Below are 13,777 nucleotides of genomic sequence, written 5' to 3'. Positions count from 1 at the left end.
GCTGGTACCGCTAGTGAATATAATCTGAGTTTTCCAGTTAGCAGTTCCATTTTCCTGTGAGCTAAGGCTCTTCCAAGGCTTTTCTCTTGTCTAAGTGATGGTTTTTATGTATTACAGATACTGACACAGTATTACTGCAGCACTGATAGATTTCACAGGCTTTACCAGGGGAAAGAAAAAACATTCTGGAGTAATTTTTGTCAGACACGAATTGTTGCTAACACAAGAGTTAAGCTTCTTACAACACTTGAGTTGGTAAAATGAAAAGGAATGATCTGTATTTCATGAGGAATATAAGAGACTAAGTCCTATGGGCCTTGTATGTAGAGATTTGAAGTGTTTGGGAGTTAGGCATCTTTGAAAATCTCATTTCTTTAGGTACCTACTTGCTTTGGGCAGTGGGTCCTAGGCATACCCAGGTTGGAAATGGGTACAAACTGCTCAGGTCTTTTTGACAGTTTTCTCCTGAGCTGCTCTGAACTGTTAGCCTCAAGCTAAAACGCAATCCGAGTTTACTGATTTTACGTTTTGTCTGTACAAAGATGAAACAGGGCCTCTAGCTGCATTGAAGAAAGGCTATTACAGATCACTGAAAAACTTCACGAGGATCTGGATAGCAGCAACAGAGTAAAAACTTTCCCTAATTCTCTCTTTTTAAAAGCTATCAGCAGCAACATTTCAACAGTAAAATCTTTACTGTAAAACCTGAGTGCTTGTGAACACAGTAACAGAAATTCATGCCCTGCTCCTGCCCACATTGCTGGGCTGGGAGCTCCAGGCTGTCGCACGTCTTCATTTAATTAATTGGATCACCAGGGAGCTGCAGGTCCTGTGGTGCTAGTTATGCCACAAGCACAACGGGAACCTGCCCCGATGATCTTGCAGGCGGAGTGGATGAGAGGGCAAAGAGAAGCAGAGGGATTTGACCAACATCATGCTACACAGTTGGGATGGGCTGGAGATCCCTGCTGGTGCAGCTAAGTGGGGAGCCTTTTAATGCCAGTGGCTTTTCTGTGTTCCTGGTACCTCCCCAGATGCATTGTAGATGCAGAGGTCACACTGTCTCAGCCTATGTTTTGCTAAGTCAAAGGAGCTGAGCTTTCCTTGCTGTGTCTTGGAAGCAGGGGTTCAGTTCCCTGCATCAAGCCACCTCCTGTGCACTTGCTTCCTCTTTCCTTCCTGATCCTGATATGATTTGTGCTTTCCCTGTGTGTTGTTAGATGCTGCCTTTGAATAGTAGGGTAGCTCAGCTGATCTCATGTGATTAGCAGATATGGCACAAGATCTAAGGTAAGCAGCTGTCAGGGTGGCAGCTGATGACCAGGGGGGATCTCTGCAGGGATGCCAGCCAAGGAAAAGGTGTGAGGAGAAAATGGGAGAGGTGAATGATGTACTGTGTGAAACCACCTTCCTCTCCTGAGGACTAAATCCTGCTTCTGTTGATACTCACATGGCCCTCTGTGGCTTCAGGTGCATGTGAACAGTGCAGACGTTGTCCCTACGTGGCATTAGCCATTGTGAGGAGAGAACACAAAGCCTCATCATGGATAAACTTAGTGTCCCTCTCAATCAGTAGTTACTGCTGAAAATCATTTAGCTTTAATACAGCTTCTTTCTAACTCAGGCTGGAGCGGGTTCCCTCAAGGGGAGTGGTTTGTTTAGCAGAGTTTATAGCTTGTCAAGTTACTAGTATTGACCAAAGGAGGTGTCAGCAGGATGGACTGGTCCTGGCTATGTTGGCAGGGGTAATGAGATGAACACATTGAGCCAGCCGCCATCTCTGGCACCCATGGTGGCCACTGCAAGGGATTGCAGGTGCAAAAGCTCCGTGCCAGGCGGGAGAGGAGGCCTGGGAGTTGGCCTGCCCTCCCCATGTGTTGCACATCACCTGCCATGCAGGCAGTTAGGTGCACAGTGTGTCCCAGAAGGTCAGGGAGAGTCCCATAGGAAAATGGCTGTGGCTAATCTTGTGTCTCCATGGTGGCAGAAGCTCATTTTGAGTGGTCCGCCTTGGCTTTTTCCTCACTGCAGCAGGCTGCTTTGCACTCTTGCTTGGCAGAGTCCTTTCTTTGTCCTTCCCCATGAAATGGGAGTAAATAGGTCAATGCTTTCTGTCACCCAGGGCTTTAGAAGATCCCAATGCCGTTATCACAAAAAGAAGATCACGCTGCAGTCTGGCTCGTAAGTTGGCAACTTGGGAGTTACACTTATGAAAAAGTAAACGGCAATAAAGAGGTTCCTGTAATACACTACAGCACCGCAGATGGAGAGTGCTGGAGGCACAGTGAAGTTTTGCCACCTGAACACATTAAAGCCTTCTGTGGTGGCTACGCTGGAGCTTCAAAGCCTGTTTTCTCCAGAGATAGCCATGATTTTTAAGAGATTTCAAAGTCAATTGACAGTTGTGTGATCAGAGCCAGGAGGGGTAGCTGCAGCTCGCAGCTAACAATGCTCGCTTCTGTGCCTGAAGCCAGCGTCCTTGGTCATGTCTCAATTTCCTGGGGCAGCAAGCCAGGCTGGCTGGTGTGTACCAGGCGCACCTGATGGCCAGTCCGCCTTTGGTTTTGGTGACGGCTGGTGGGAGATGGGAGGGGGACTAGCAGTAAGCTATATTCCCTGTGTCATTATATTTCTAATGTTGGTGTTCTTGTCTTTATGTCTATGCATTCTTTAGCTATGAGGATAACAGACCCTTCATCAAGTAAGAATGACCTGAATGGCTGATAAATTTCATTTATCAGTGTGGTCTCATGAACCAGCTGTCAGATCAATATTGAAAAATCATTAAAGCTTCTGTCATTCGCATTTGAGGCAGAAGAGCAAACTGTGCAGGAAAACAGTCAGGCATACAGCTAATGTGCAGAGTAAATGTGCTGCATATGTACTGCCAACCAGTTGTCACCGTATTGGCTTTATATTCTTTGATTGGACATTACGTGAATTCAGGGTGAATGTTCCCAAGTTAATCCTGTGTGGTACAGACTTGTTATACCAATAGCAACCCTCTGGCCCACTGTGCTCTGTCACTGAGAGTGCTTTATGATAATAGAAATACAGAAGTACATTTTCAAAAGGTGCATGGGTGGTAATCCCCATGATTCCCGTTCTAGTTAACGGGAGCAGTGCAAGCAAATCTGTGTTTGGTGCATTGGAGACTGTCTCCTTACTCTTGTGAGTACCTAATTGTCCCTAATTGTAAATCTCAGATTTTCAATTACATGAAAACATGGGTGGTTTTGTTTCTTTATTGCTATAAAATTACACTACAGAAAAGATCAACTGTGAAAAAGCAACAGCAAGTCTGTACAAGGAGCAAAACAAAAACCACAAGCCACACCAAAAAAAACCTGCGAAGAAAGCCAAAAATGCCTAGAAATTCCATGCCTTAGGGCATCTGTGCTTTTCCTCCTGCAACCAAAAAGCAATGCGCAGTAGCATGAAATAGAAGCAAATCAGCTTTGCAGTAGACTTTCAGTTTGTTCTTCTGGTGAAGAGTCCTTTGTGTTCATTCTTGCGGCATCATTCCCATGTTCTCTTTCATTGCTTGGTTCTTTTTTTTTTTTTTCCGCGGATACGGGAAGGAGCTATTCAAAGTAATCTCCACACCCTCTTTATCTCCAGGTCTTGTTTTCTGAAGCACAACACTGTAACGTGTGCAGTTTGCACTGTTGAGGGTCTTCTAACCCACAGATTCCTTTCCATCACTGAAGGTAGCATATTTCCACTAAATAACTCTTTCACTCTTGCATACCTCTGCAGCCAAAGGCTCTTTAATCGGGGTCAAGAACTGGCTGTGCTTCAGAGCAGAATAGTTTTCTGATACCCTGGGAATCATTTTTAAAATATTCTGTAAATGCAGAAAGCTTTTAGTTGTGGGGGAGAAGAGAAGGGGGAGGAAAAAAGTGTTTTCCGCTTCATTTGTTGTTCTTTTTTTTTTTAAGAAAACCATATTTGTATTTTTTAAATTGGCATGCAATTAAGACGATAATGTGCTCTCACTGATGGTGGAATCTCGGGGAGAAAAATATACCAAGCGGCTAAAGCTGTAAACTTTATCTAGTGGCTACCTCTCTGAAGGATTTTGAGAGTGCATTTTCAATTTGCATCGTGCTAAATATTTATTAGCGGGATTGACTGGAAATGCTTCAAAGGAGCTGTTCTGCTCTGCTAGATACATAATAGTGATTTTTAAAGAACTGCCTTAATAAGCGGTTACCTTAGGGAGCTCTTCTGGTTGTGTGGTTAAATAATACATAGTTTATAAACTTCTGTGGAAGACTTAATGCTGTATTTTTGTTCTAATACCTAAAGAAAAAAAAACAACAGAAAACACGAATACAACACCAGTGTGCTCCTGTTTGTGACAAGCCCTGCTAAAAGGAAAAGGATTCAAGGCTGCAGCTGCCAAGGAGTCTCCATAGTGGAGACTGCCTGCCTGACCTCTGCAGGACTTATTTTCTCCCCTAAGCTGCTGCTGCTTCATCTTTCTCCTCCTTGCCCCATGCTCTGCTTAGCAGATGGAAGCCCAAATACATCCAAACCCTAGCCAAGTTTCTGCAAGGCTGAAGTGACTTAGGAACGTAGGCAGGTCCTTGTCCCTGTGAGCCCTTCTGCAGAACCCCAGGCTGCTCTGGGCCGGACAAGGAAGCAGAGGTGCTGGCTGGCTGCAGGCTTGTCTGCTTTGGGGAACCGAAGGATTAAATGCTGAGGAAAGGGTGCAAAGACTGGATATCATTGCATTCATTTTATGATATTACACCTAATGATACCAGGGGAAGACAGAAGAAAATCCAGGCCTTGAAGGGAAGGGCAAAGGAATGCTCACAGCACTGTTTGCTGCGAACTTCCTGCTGTGCTTCCCAGCTAGAAGCTGACTCCCTCCCCTGCGCAGCAGCAATTCCTTTAAAGTTGTAGGTAATTTAGCATGTGGAAACTAGGGAGATGTCTAGGTACAGGACCCAGTTCCTATCCTGCTTGTCACACTTCATCTCATGTCCTCCTATTGGAAGATCAGTCTCTGAGAAGTTAATTTAGCAGATGACTAAATTTTATTTAGCAGAGTAACATGGAATATTTCTCCTGCCATCCCAGCAGAGCTTCCTGCTTTCCTGAAAGTGCACTGACATAACTGACATGCAGCAGCCATCCCATGTCCCCAGCTCTGTCTGTCCCAGCAGAAAGTTGCTGGAAGAAAGCAAGCAGAAACTGCAGCCTACCCATATTCGCTTGAACAATATTTGGGGACAAGCAGTGGCTGCACCCCTACTCCCGCTTCCCTCCTGGGGTGGAACAAGCAATAATCCTGATTTTGCAGCCAATGTGAAGAAGGATTGCCCCTCCTTTTCTCTGAGAAGAAGTGTGACAGCAGCTACTGTTTTAGCAAATATGGAGTGTGAGCGCCTATACGTGTGTATATATATTTCCCCTCATCACAGGGTGGAAGAAGTGTGAAAGCATTGCAGAAAGCCTCCTTGTGCAGAGCTGATCTGGCAAGCAGTGAGGGCTTGCCCACCTGCTTGTAGTTGTTTATTGGCTTACAGGCATATGGGAGACTAGCTAAAATGCAGCAATACATGTGTCTTGGTGTTAAGTGTAAAGGAGCTATTCCAGCTGGCACTCCTGCCCCAGTGAAACCAGTGGACACTAAAAAAGTGACATTTAGAGTTGTTGTTTTGGTTGGTTTATTTTCTTTTCCTGTCATTTGCAGAAATAGCATCTACATGTCATTTACATACATACTGCTTTTACGTTAAAAAAAAAAAAGAAAAGAAACATTGTGGTTACAAATATGCTTTGGTTCTGATAAATTTCTACGCTCATAACATTTCCATTTCCGTGTATTTCCTCAAGCTTGAAGATTTGTAAACTGCATCCAGCTTGAAGACAAAACTCCCTACAACTCATTTTGATACACAATTTTCTTTTTGCTAAAACCACAGGCAAAGTCTTCCTGCTTGTGGACGAATGCCTTTTTTTTGTAGATGAAAAACCAATCCCTTTTTTTTTTGTTTTGTTTTGTTTCTTCTAACAGGTCCTGGGTTATAGGTGCAATAGCCCTACTCTGCCTATTAGGACTGACCTGGGCGTTTGGACTCATGTATATTAATGAAAGCACAGTCATCATGGCGTATCTCTTCACCATATTCAATTCTCTGCAGGGAATGTTTATATTCATTTTCCATTGTGTCCTCCAGAAAAAGGTAAGACAGACTGTTCCCAGCGGCAAAAGAGGTGGTAATGGGGTGTTTTGTTGCCTAACAACCATAGCATAACATCATCTGTGTGCCCTGAATTCGTCTCATGCGGATTTATCTCCGTGCACCTAATAAGGGTGGTATTTGGACTGGAAACCAGCAAGATGCAGGGGAATGAGGTGATAAAGGAGATATGTGGCAGTGGCATTTCAGCAGCTGGGGCGCGGGCGACCAGCGTGTTGGAGGCAAGGGAAAAGGCAGCTGACAGTTTGAAGGGCTTTACAGGAGTGAACCTGTTGTAAAAGGGCTTTGCCCGCTATCAGCAAGATTCTCCTTTCCCATATGCCAGTGTGAGACGGGAGCAACTCCACCAGCATCCGGAGGTTCCTCACGTGGCTGAGTGCAGGCAGCAAAATAGAGCTTTACACCCTCATTTGCAGTCCCTGCAGGAAATCACCCTTTTCTAGAGCAGCATATATGGGTTGATGGTATGTAACAAGGGCTGCTTCCCCCACGTTTTTAAAAACTGAAGGGCCTGCGCTCGGCAACAGTTCATTAACCTTTGTATTGCTTGGTCCTAATGTGGGCTTTTGGAAATCTTCCTCAAAGCAAGCACAGCAAGTGCTTCTTGGTGGAACTTGAAGTATGCCCCAATTAACATTTGCAAGATAACGGTGGAGTAACTTCAGTAAATTCTGGGAGAAGAAAAAAAAAAATCTCTGTGCACATATGTAGATCACGCTCACAGCCTCTGACAACCAGTAATAAATAATTGTAAGAACCATTTTATTCTCCACTGAAATTCAGTAGTACAGAGCTCTCCAATTCTGTGCATGTCTACTGGCAATTTTTTATGTTCATCTTTGTTTCAAAGAGCAGTTTCTTTAGCCAGTATAAACATACAGGAAAAGTTTATACAGGGATACATCCGGGGCCCAGTTTCTCAGTGTAAGCAGTGGCTTTTGGTGAAATGCCTTACTGGGTAAAGTCAGGGCCATGCTGAGATCTGTTCTCCATCTGAGAGCCCTGGGCTTGCTGTGGCTGTGCTGTATTACCCATATTTTTCTGTACAGGGAAGGGAGATCTGACCTATGAAACATAAGCAAAAATCATCGTAGCAAGTGAGCTCTGCGAGCGATGCCCCTGGAAAGATCTGCAGAGCTGTGGAAAAATGTCATTCTTGAAACCAAAGGAAGACTTTTGGGGTTCAGAGTTTCGTCCTTGTCATTTCATTTCAGATTTGTGCATTTTGAAAAGCTTAAAAGCTTTATCTAGATGCAACTGCTTGCTGATGATCCCAAAACTTTCAGCAAGAAAGTTTGCAGGCAAGATGATGATAAGAACATAGGAAGCATCACCAGTGCTAATTAGACCTGCAGGTACCTCTTTGACGAAGAGTTTGAATTTCTGCACCATTCTTACTGGTCCATCCTCTCGCCTCCAACACACCTCACCAAGGGGCAGTCCCTAACCTGGCATCCCAGCATGGCATCGCAGCCTCCTTGGCTGTTGGGGTGCTCACTCAGCATGGGAGAACCATTCTCTTTTCTGTCTCAAGCCAGTCTACACCCTTAAACCATCACTGATGACTGTGGGATCTCTCCTGATTTATGGCTGCATAATGGGAAGGAGAATGCAGCTAGTACCTTGCTGTGAGGTGGATGCATCTCTCTGACCCAGTGAGCTGAGGGAGGAATTATTTGAGAGGAGGAAGAAAAAAAAATCCTTTCCTTTCCTATCTGTCATGGACTAGAAAATCAGCAAAAAGCTGCAGAGAGGCAAGCAGTGGGTGGCTAATTAAAGCAATTGAATTATTTTCTCTCAGCAAAGATTGATTAGGCACTCGAGCATATTGGGCACTCGTGGTACTGTGTTTGTCTCAAGCGCTTAAGGAAGAGCCTAATGAAAAAGCTGTAATTTGCTATTTAAACAGTTGTTTCACAGAGTTTTGAAATGCTCATAGATATTCTGGCAAAATTTTACAGCTAACCGTGTGCTCCAAGGAATGTCAACTGGTGTTTTGGACATGCATGGGTTTTTTGGGGGCTTTTTTTTTGTCAATAGGCAACGTGACCTTCTTTTGGCTTTTCAGTACAATCTGCTCATTTTCAGTCTTGTCCCATCTGGTTTCTGGGTGTTGCTGCCCATACAAAATCACATCTGAAGCACAGTCAAAGCTTAGATCCTGCCCTGGCACAAGTCAGCATAGTTCCCCTAGAGCAAAGGAGGTGGCGCTGCTTTACTCCAAGCAAGGTGTTGTCCCAGTTTGATTGCGATGCCCATTTAAAACATGACTGGCTTGCACAGTGCTGTGGAAAAGCAGGTTCCAGCCACCCCTGTGCACTGGGAATATAATCTCTAGGGCTGCTGTTTTTACAGTTTCCTCGAGTTTCAATTTGACTGCAAGAAATAATTTAAAAAACAAAAAATCAATAGCTCTTATATGTTTCTTTTGGAATTTTTCTTCTTAGTCCCCTGCCAGAAGCAATAACTTTTAGTACCTTGATGAGCCAATATGCTAGTTTATATCAAATCTATGAGGATATTAATTTTCAGTCATAAATAGTGTATCTGTAGTTTCGCCCGTGCTCCTTTGATGTGCCTCAGAGGAAGCTACAACCGACTGGTGTCAACGAGCAGCTTTGCTGCATAAAAGCAGTCCCTTACGCCATCATAAATGGTGAGCTCACATACTGAGAGCGTTCAGCTGCAAGCTTCTTCCCTGTGTACTGCAATAGCTATCATTTTAATGAGCCACAGAGGAAAAATCAGGGGCTGTGTTGAAAATCGGAAGGTGGTGGGTTGGAGGAGGAGCTGCCCGCTAACTGCTGTTGCTCTTTCCTTGTCTAGGTACGTAAAGAGTATGGAAAATGCCTGCGCACACATTGCTGTAGTGGGAAAAGTACAGAGAGCTCTATTGGCTCAGGAAAAACCTCGGGGTCACGGACACCTGGAAGATATTCCACAGGCTCGCAGGTAACCCGTGCTTCTTGTCCACGCCCCAGTGGCTTTGCACCACTGCGCCAATACCCTTTGCAGCTATGCTGGGAAGGAAGCTCCTCTCAGCACCTAAGGAGCTGCCTTAGGGTTCTCCCTGGTGCACCTGCAGAGATTTCTCTCCCTCCTGGACCTGAATTCAACATTATGGCTTCCCTTGGGTTGTGATAGAAATTAGTGGCTCTCTGAGAACCTTCTAAATAATTGTGATGGGAATAAAAAGTCCAAATCTGCCTTCCAGAGGCAGGTGAGCCATCATCACCTGAGCTGTCCTGCCTGCTCTCCATGGGAATCAGGAGCTAGGAGCATTTCGTCAGCTTTGCTACATCCCAGTATGTCCTTTAATCATGAGCTGAAGGTTGTTGTCAACGCTGTTGCCAAGTTCAGGAATGATGCTATAACAACCAAGTATTTTTCGTGCTGAAAAAAGACAAGAGTCTTGCAGTACCCTTCACAGTGAAAGGGCTTGCTTTCTGACATTTGGTGGTTTGATCAATTCTTTGCCTCACTCAATTTGCCTTTGTTTATAGACCTCGTAGGAGAATCCATTGGGGTCAGATTATCTTATTAAGTTACTGGATTCGTTATGCGTTGGTCACCTGAAAATTCAGGGTTTTTTGTAGTTTGTGCACTTAGCAACTTCGAAGCTAACCTGTATGTAACAGATACAGATGTTTGGATGAACAGCCATAAGAAATGAAGAAGCTTACTTAATCAATAGAAACAAAACACAAATTTATTCAGTATTACTAATGGAAGTAATTATACATGACAGTTCCACTATTAAATTATGAAAGACATGCAGCGAGTAACAGTTTATAACCTCCCAGGAAAACCTGATTTGAGGTTTATGCCTTGGAGCAAATTATTATTTTCAACGGTTTCCAAGATGTCATCCAAGAGCTCCATCTTGGCATTTACATAGGTCTGGATGTTATGCAGGGCAAATAACATCAACAGAATATGGAGCCTCTCTCCACTAGGCCATCAAATCCCACAGTAATCAATAACGTGCCAAACTCACTATATCCAGCAACATTTAGGTGGCTGATTTGAAAGTCTTTGGTTTTACATAACTTAGCTACTGGGTAAGTGCCCTCCCTTCTGGCAGCAGTCCCCTCACGGCAGGCAAGGTTTGAGGCAACAAGGAAGGTTATTTTGCCTGCAGAAGCTTGTCTTTGGAAGGACAGAAGTGCCTGAGACCTATCGTAGGCAGGAGAAACCTCACACAGGTGATGGAGAGTGGATGGGGACCAGTCTGAGTTGTTGAAAGCATCTGACACTTAACTTTTGAAAAGAGAAGTCCATGAGGAGGAAAACTCCTAAGATCCTTTTTTCTCTGAAAAGCACTTAGGAAATAGTGTGATTAATCCACAATGGATCGTGTCAAAGAAATACAATAGATTAAATGTCCAGGTGAAAAATAATTGCTGTAAAGGTGCATGGGCCTCATGTCACACACTGCTTCCATTTATAGACGGCTAATGCATGATTAGGAGATACCGTTACTACATAGTTAATGAGTAGACTAGGAGGTACTTTTCAGCTGTGACCACATGACTAAGCCTTGGAAGATCTCCCATGGCTAAGAACCCACTATGGGAGGCGCTGGATTTTTGGCAGTTAGGAAAAACATGGCCTGTCACAGTGAGAACCAGCCTTCCCAATTCCCCAGACCACCTAGCGCCACTTTCACACAGCCATGGGACACGTCCATCATACTCTGAGAGGTGAGGTGAAGGAGAGTTTCCCCATGACACCTGAGTTCCCCAGTCATGTTCACACAGGGACTGTGGTTGAACCACTTGCAAGATGTGTATTGGCTGATTTTTTGATCTTTTCTAAGGTTTAGTTTTGGAGGAGGGAGACAGTGGTGTAAAAGCCACCGAGGTAGATACTCCACAGCATATTTGAGAAACAAAACAGAAGGCCAGCTTATCTGGGACACTGTTTCCCCAGCAGCAGAAGCTATATCACAGCCGGCAAAACCACCACAGACAGAAGTTATTCATTTACGGGGTTTCCTCCACCTCCCCCATATTCCCCAAGATGGATGGCAGCTATAGAAAACTTCTGTTTATTCAGGGACACCAAGACATAGATCAAGTCTTCTGTTAAAGACTATCTAAGATAGTCTCAGCTAGCTATCTGAGATGGTACAGAAAGTATGCCTGCTTCTCTGTGTATGTTATTTTTCCATTATGTGGTGCTACATTGATAAATCTGTAGCTCACACAGGTCTGGGTTTCTCTCGTATACAATTTCTATTGCTTTTTTAATTAACATGTAAGCAATCCAATTATGCACTTATTCTTTGAGATAGACATTTCTCTTATGAAGTTAGGCAGGCAGGGTCTGGCACGCACAAGGTGGGTTATAGCAAAACAGCAACGCCTTGCTTAAAGCTGGCTAGAAACAAGTCTCATCCTGAGCTAGACATGTCAATAGCCATCTTTAGTAAGGCAGAAAGAAACCTATCTGCAGCTGCTAAAAATTCATTACCTGCTGTGGTTCATTCCCTCTTCAGAGCCGGATTCGTAGGATGTGGAATGACACAGTTCGAAAGCAGTCCGAGTCTTCCTTTATTACTGGAGATATAAACAGTTCAGCTTCACTCAACAGAGGTAATTATAAACTATTTTTCATATCTCTAACTCTTGTGGTGGCTTTAAGGAGTCTGAAATGTCTTGCCCCTTTACCTCCCTCCCCGCTTCCTGACCTTGAACGGCACTGGACCCTATTCTCCCACATAAGAAATGTTGCAGTGAGTGGGAGGAGGTTCTGTGGTGGTTGTTGCCTTTCCTTCCTTTCCTTTCTCTTTTTTTTTTTCTTACACATGCATTTTCAAGAATTGTCATTCTGGAAGGGAGTTAGGCAAAGCAAAAAAGATAAATGAAATGAAGTTGAAAAGAAATCTCCCTTTTCCCTTGCCAAACTGCTAGTGCCAGAAGCTGCTGAGGTGTCAGGCCTCATTGCTGACGGTGAAAGCGGGCCTTTATGGCACCATACAGCCTGTGTTAAGCATCACGGGAGTCCTGGGCATGTATATATTACAAAAGCAAAAATGAACAGCAGAGCATAGACGTAAGGAAAAACTGTGCTTGGAACAAAATTGTCTGCGCTGATGTTACTATACCTAGTTGGAAGAACTGGCTGATGTGAACTTCTAGACATCTGCAGAGGAAAGGCTATCAGAAGCATATATGCCAAACAGAATGTGGTGCCTGGCAGAGGAGGAAATCTGAACAGCTTTTTTTTAAAAAAAGTCTTTTTCAGGGAGTTGCAGGAAAACGATGGTAAGAGAATACAAGAAAAAGAGCCTCAGAGATTGATTTCTTTCTCCTCCAGTACAATTACTTTATGGCGTAGCCTTGAGCAACCAGATGCCAAATTATGGTTTTTGTGTCTGCCCTGTTGATGCTGAAATTAAGAGGGGGTAGAATTTGGATTACTGGGCCCAGCTGTTCTCTCACGATGGTGAAAATCAAAAGTATTTCCAGTCCTGATGGTTGGACTGCAAAGTTCAACCGAGAATTAAGTTGGGGCTTTGGTTCTTATTCAGTCTTTATTCACCCAGAATTCCCACAGATTTTAGGGTGAGATTTGCCTGAGGATAGGCTTGAAGGATTTTGTCTGTGCTGTTAGTAATATTGACTACTGAGCGCTGGGGAGCTAAGGATATACAATTCAGTTCTCCGAATATTATATATATCACCCAAATCCATGCAAAGGGGAAGTCAGTGTAGTTAACATGGAGGTGTACTTTTCTTCCTCAACCCACTCTGGTGGTTTTTGTGCCAGGATATTTTCACTTTGCACTGAAGATTCATTGATAACGACAGCTATAAGGTGCCGTTGCTGTGAATGCCTGATTTATCCATATGTGTTGCCCTCGCATCTCAGTCTGCATCAGACTGCAGAGCTAAAGCCAGGCTTCACTGGGGCTAGTTTAGACACGGGCCGGTTGTTGCACAAAGGTTACAGCAAGAACCACTCTTTCCCTCGGCCATCTATTACTCTGTCTTGGCAGCAAACCGAAATGTGCTATGCATGAAATGTTCACTCCTTTCGTTAGTGCAGAAGTTGACTTGCTCTCTGACACAGCTGAGGCTACAAAGGGAAATGCTTTAGCAAAAAGAATCTTTTGGGCTCATCGGCAGAAGAAAGGCTTCTCTCCTTTTTCAGTATAGCCTTTTTTTTTCTGCGCAAAGAAGGGAGTGTGACCATAAATTGGGAAAGCTGTGAAGAGGTTTCAAGTGGGAAGTCTTCATACCAGTGTGACGAGAGCCTGTTACTAGATGTGCCTGTTATTTAAAGGTCAGCTGGGAAATGAACAGCCGGGGGAGGCATCTTCAAAGCAGACTTCATCCAGCTGTTTTCCTTGTATAACATTGGATGAGATGAATCACCCGAAGGGCCTGAATCTCTCCAGTGACTACAGAAGCAGCCTGATAACTGTCTTGGAAGGGAAGCCATCTAGGTGGGACACTTAAGTGACTTGAATAAGTTGTACTATTATACAGGGGCATCCTCCCTCTTTTTCACGCGGTCAGGCACAATATTTCTTGTTTTTTTCTTTTCTGGTA

The 13,777-nt window shown here is 44.1% G+C and overlaps 1 protein-coding gene across 8 annotated transcripts in view; it reads left to right on the top strand.

The window, feature by feature from the left end:
* The window catches only part of ADGRL3 (adhesion G protein-coupled receptor L3), a 517,783-nt gene that overhangs the window by 473,096 nt on the left and 30,910 nt on the right, over positions 1–13,777 (top strand). For all 8 annotated transcript variants that reach the window (XM_064450191.1, XM_064450192.1, XM_064450188.1 and 5 more), the window contains 3 exons: positions 6,032–6,200; positions 9,045–9,170; positions 11,719–11,815. In XM_064450191.1, coding sequence (XP_064306261.1) covers positions 6,032–6,200; positions 9,045–9,170; positions 11,719–11,815 — 392 coding nt within the window. The remainder of the gene's footprint in view (positions 1–6,031; positions 6,201–9,044; positions 9,171–11,718; positions 11,816–13,777) is intronic.

This window comes from Phalacrocorax carbo, chromosome 4, assembly GCF_963921805.1.
Source record: "Phalacrocorax carbo chromosome 4, bPhaCar2.1, whole genome shotgun sequence".
Lineage (NCBI taxonomy): Eukaryota > Metazoa > Chordata > Aves > Suliformes > Phalacrocoracidae > Phalacrocorax > Phalacrocorax carbo.
Note: the sequence above shows the minus strand (reverse complement) of the source record. Positions and strands in the feature narration are given on the sequence as shown.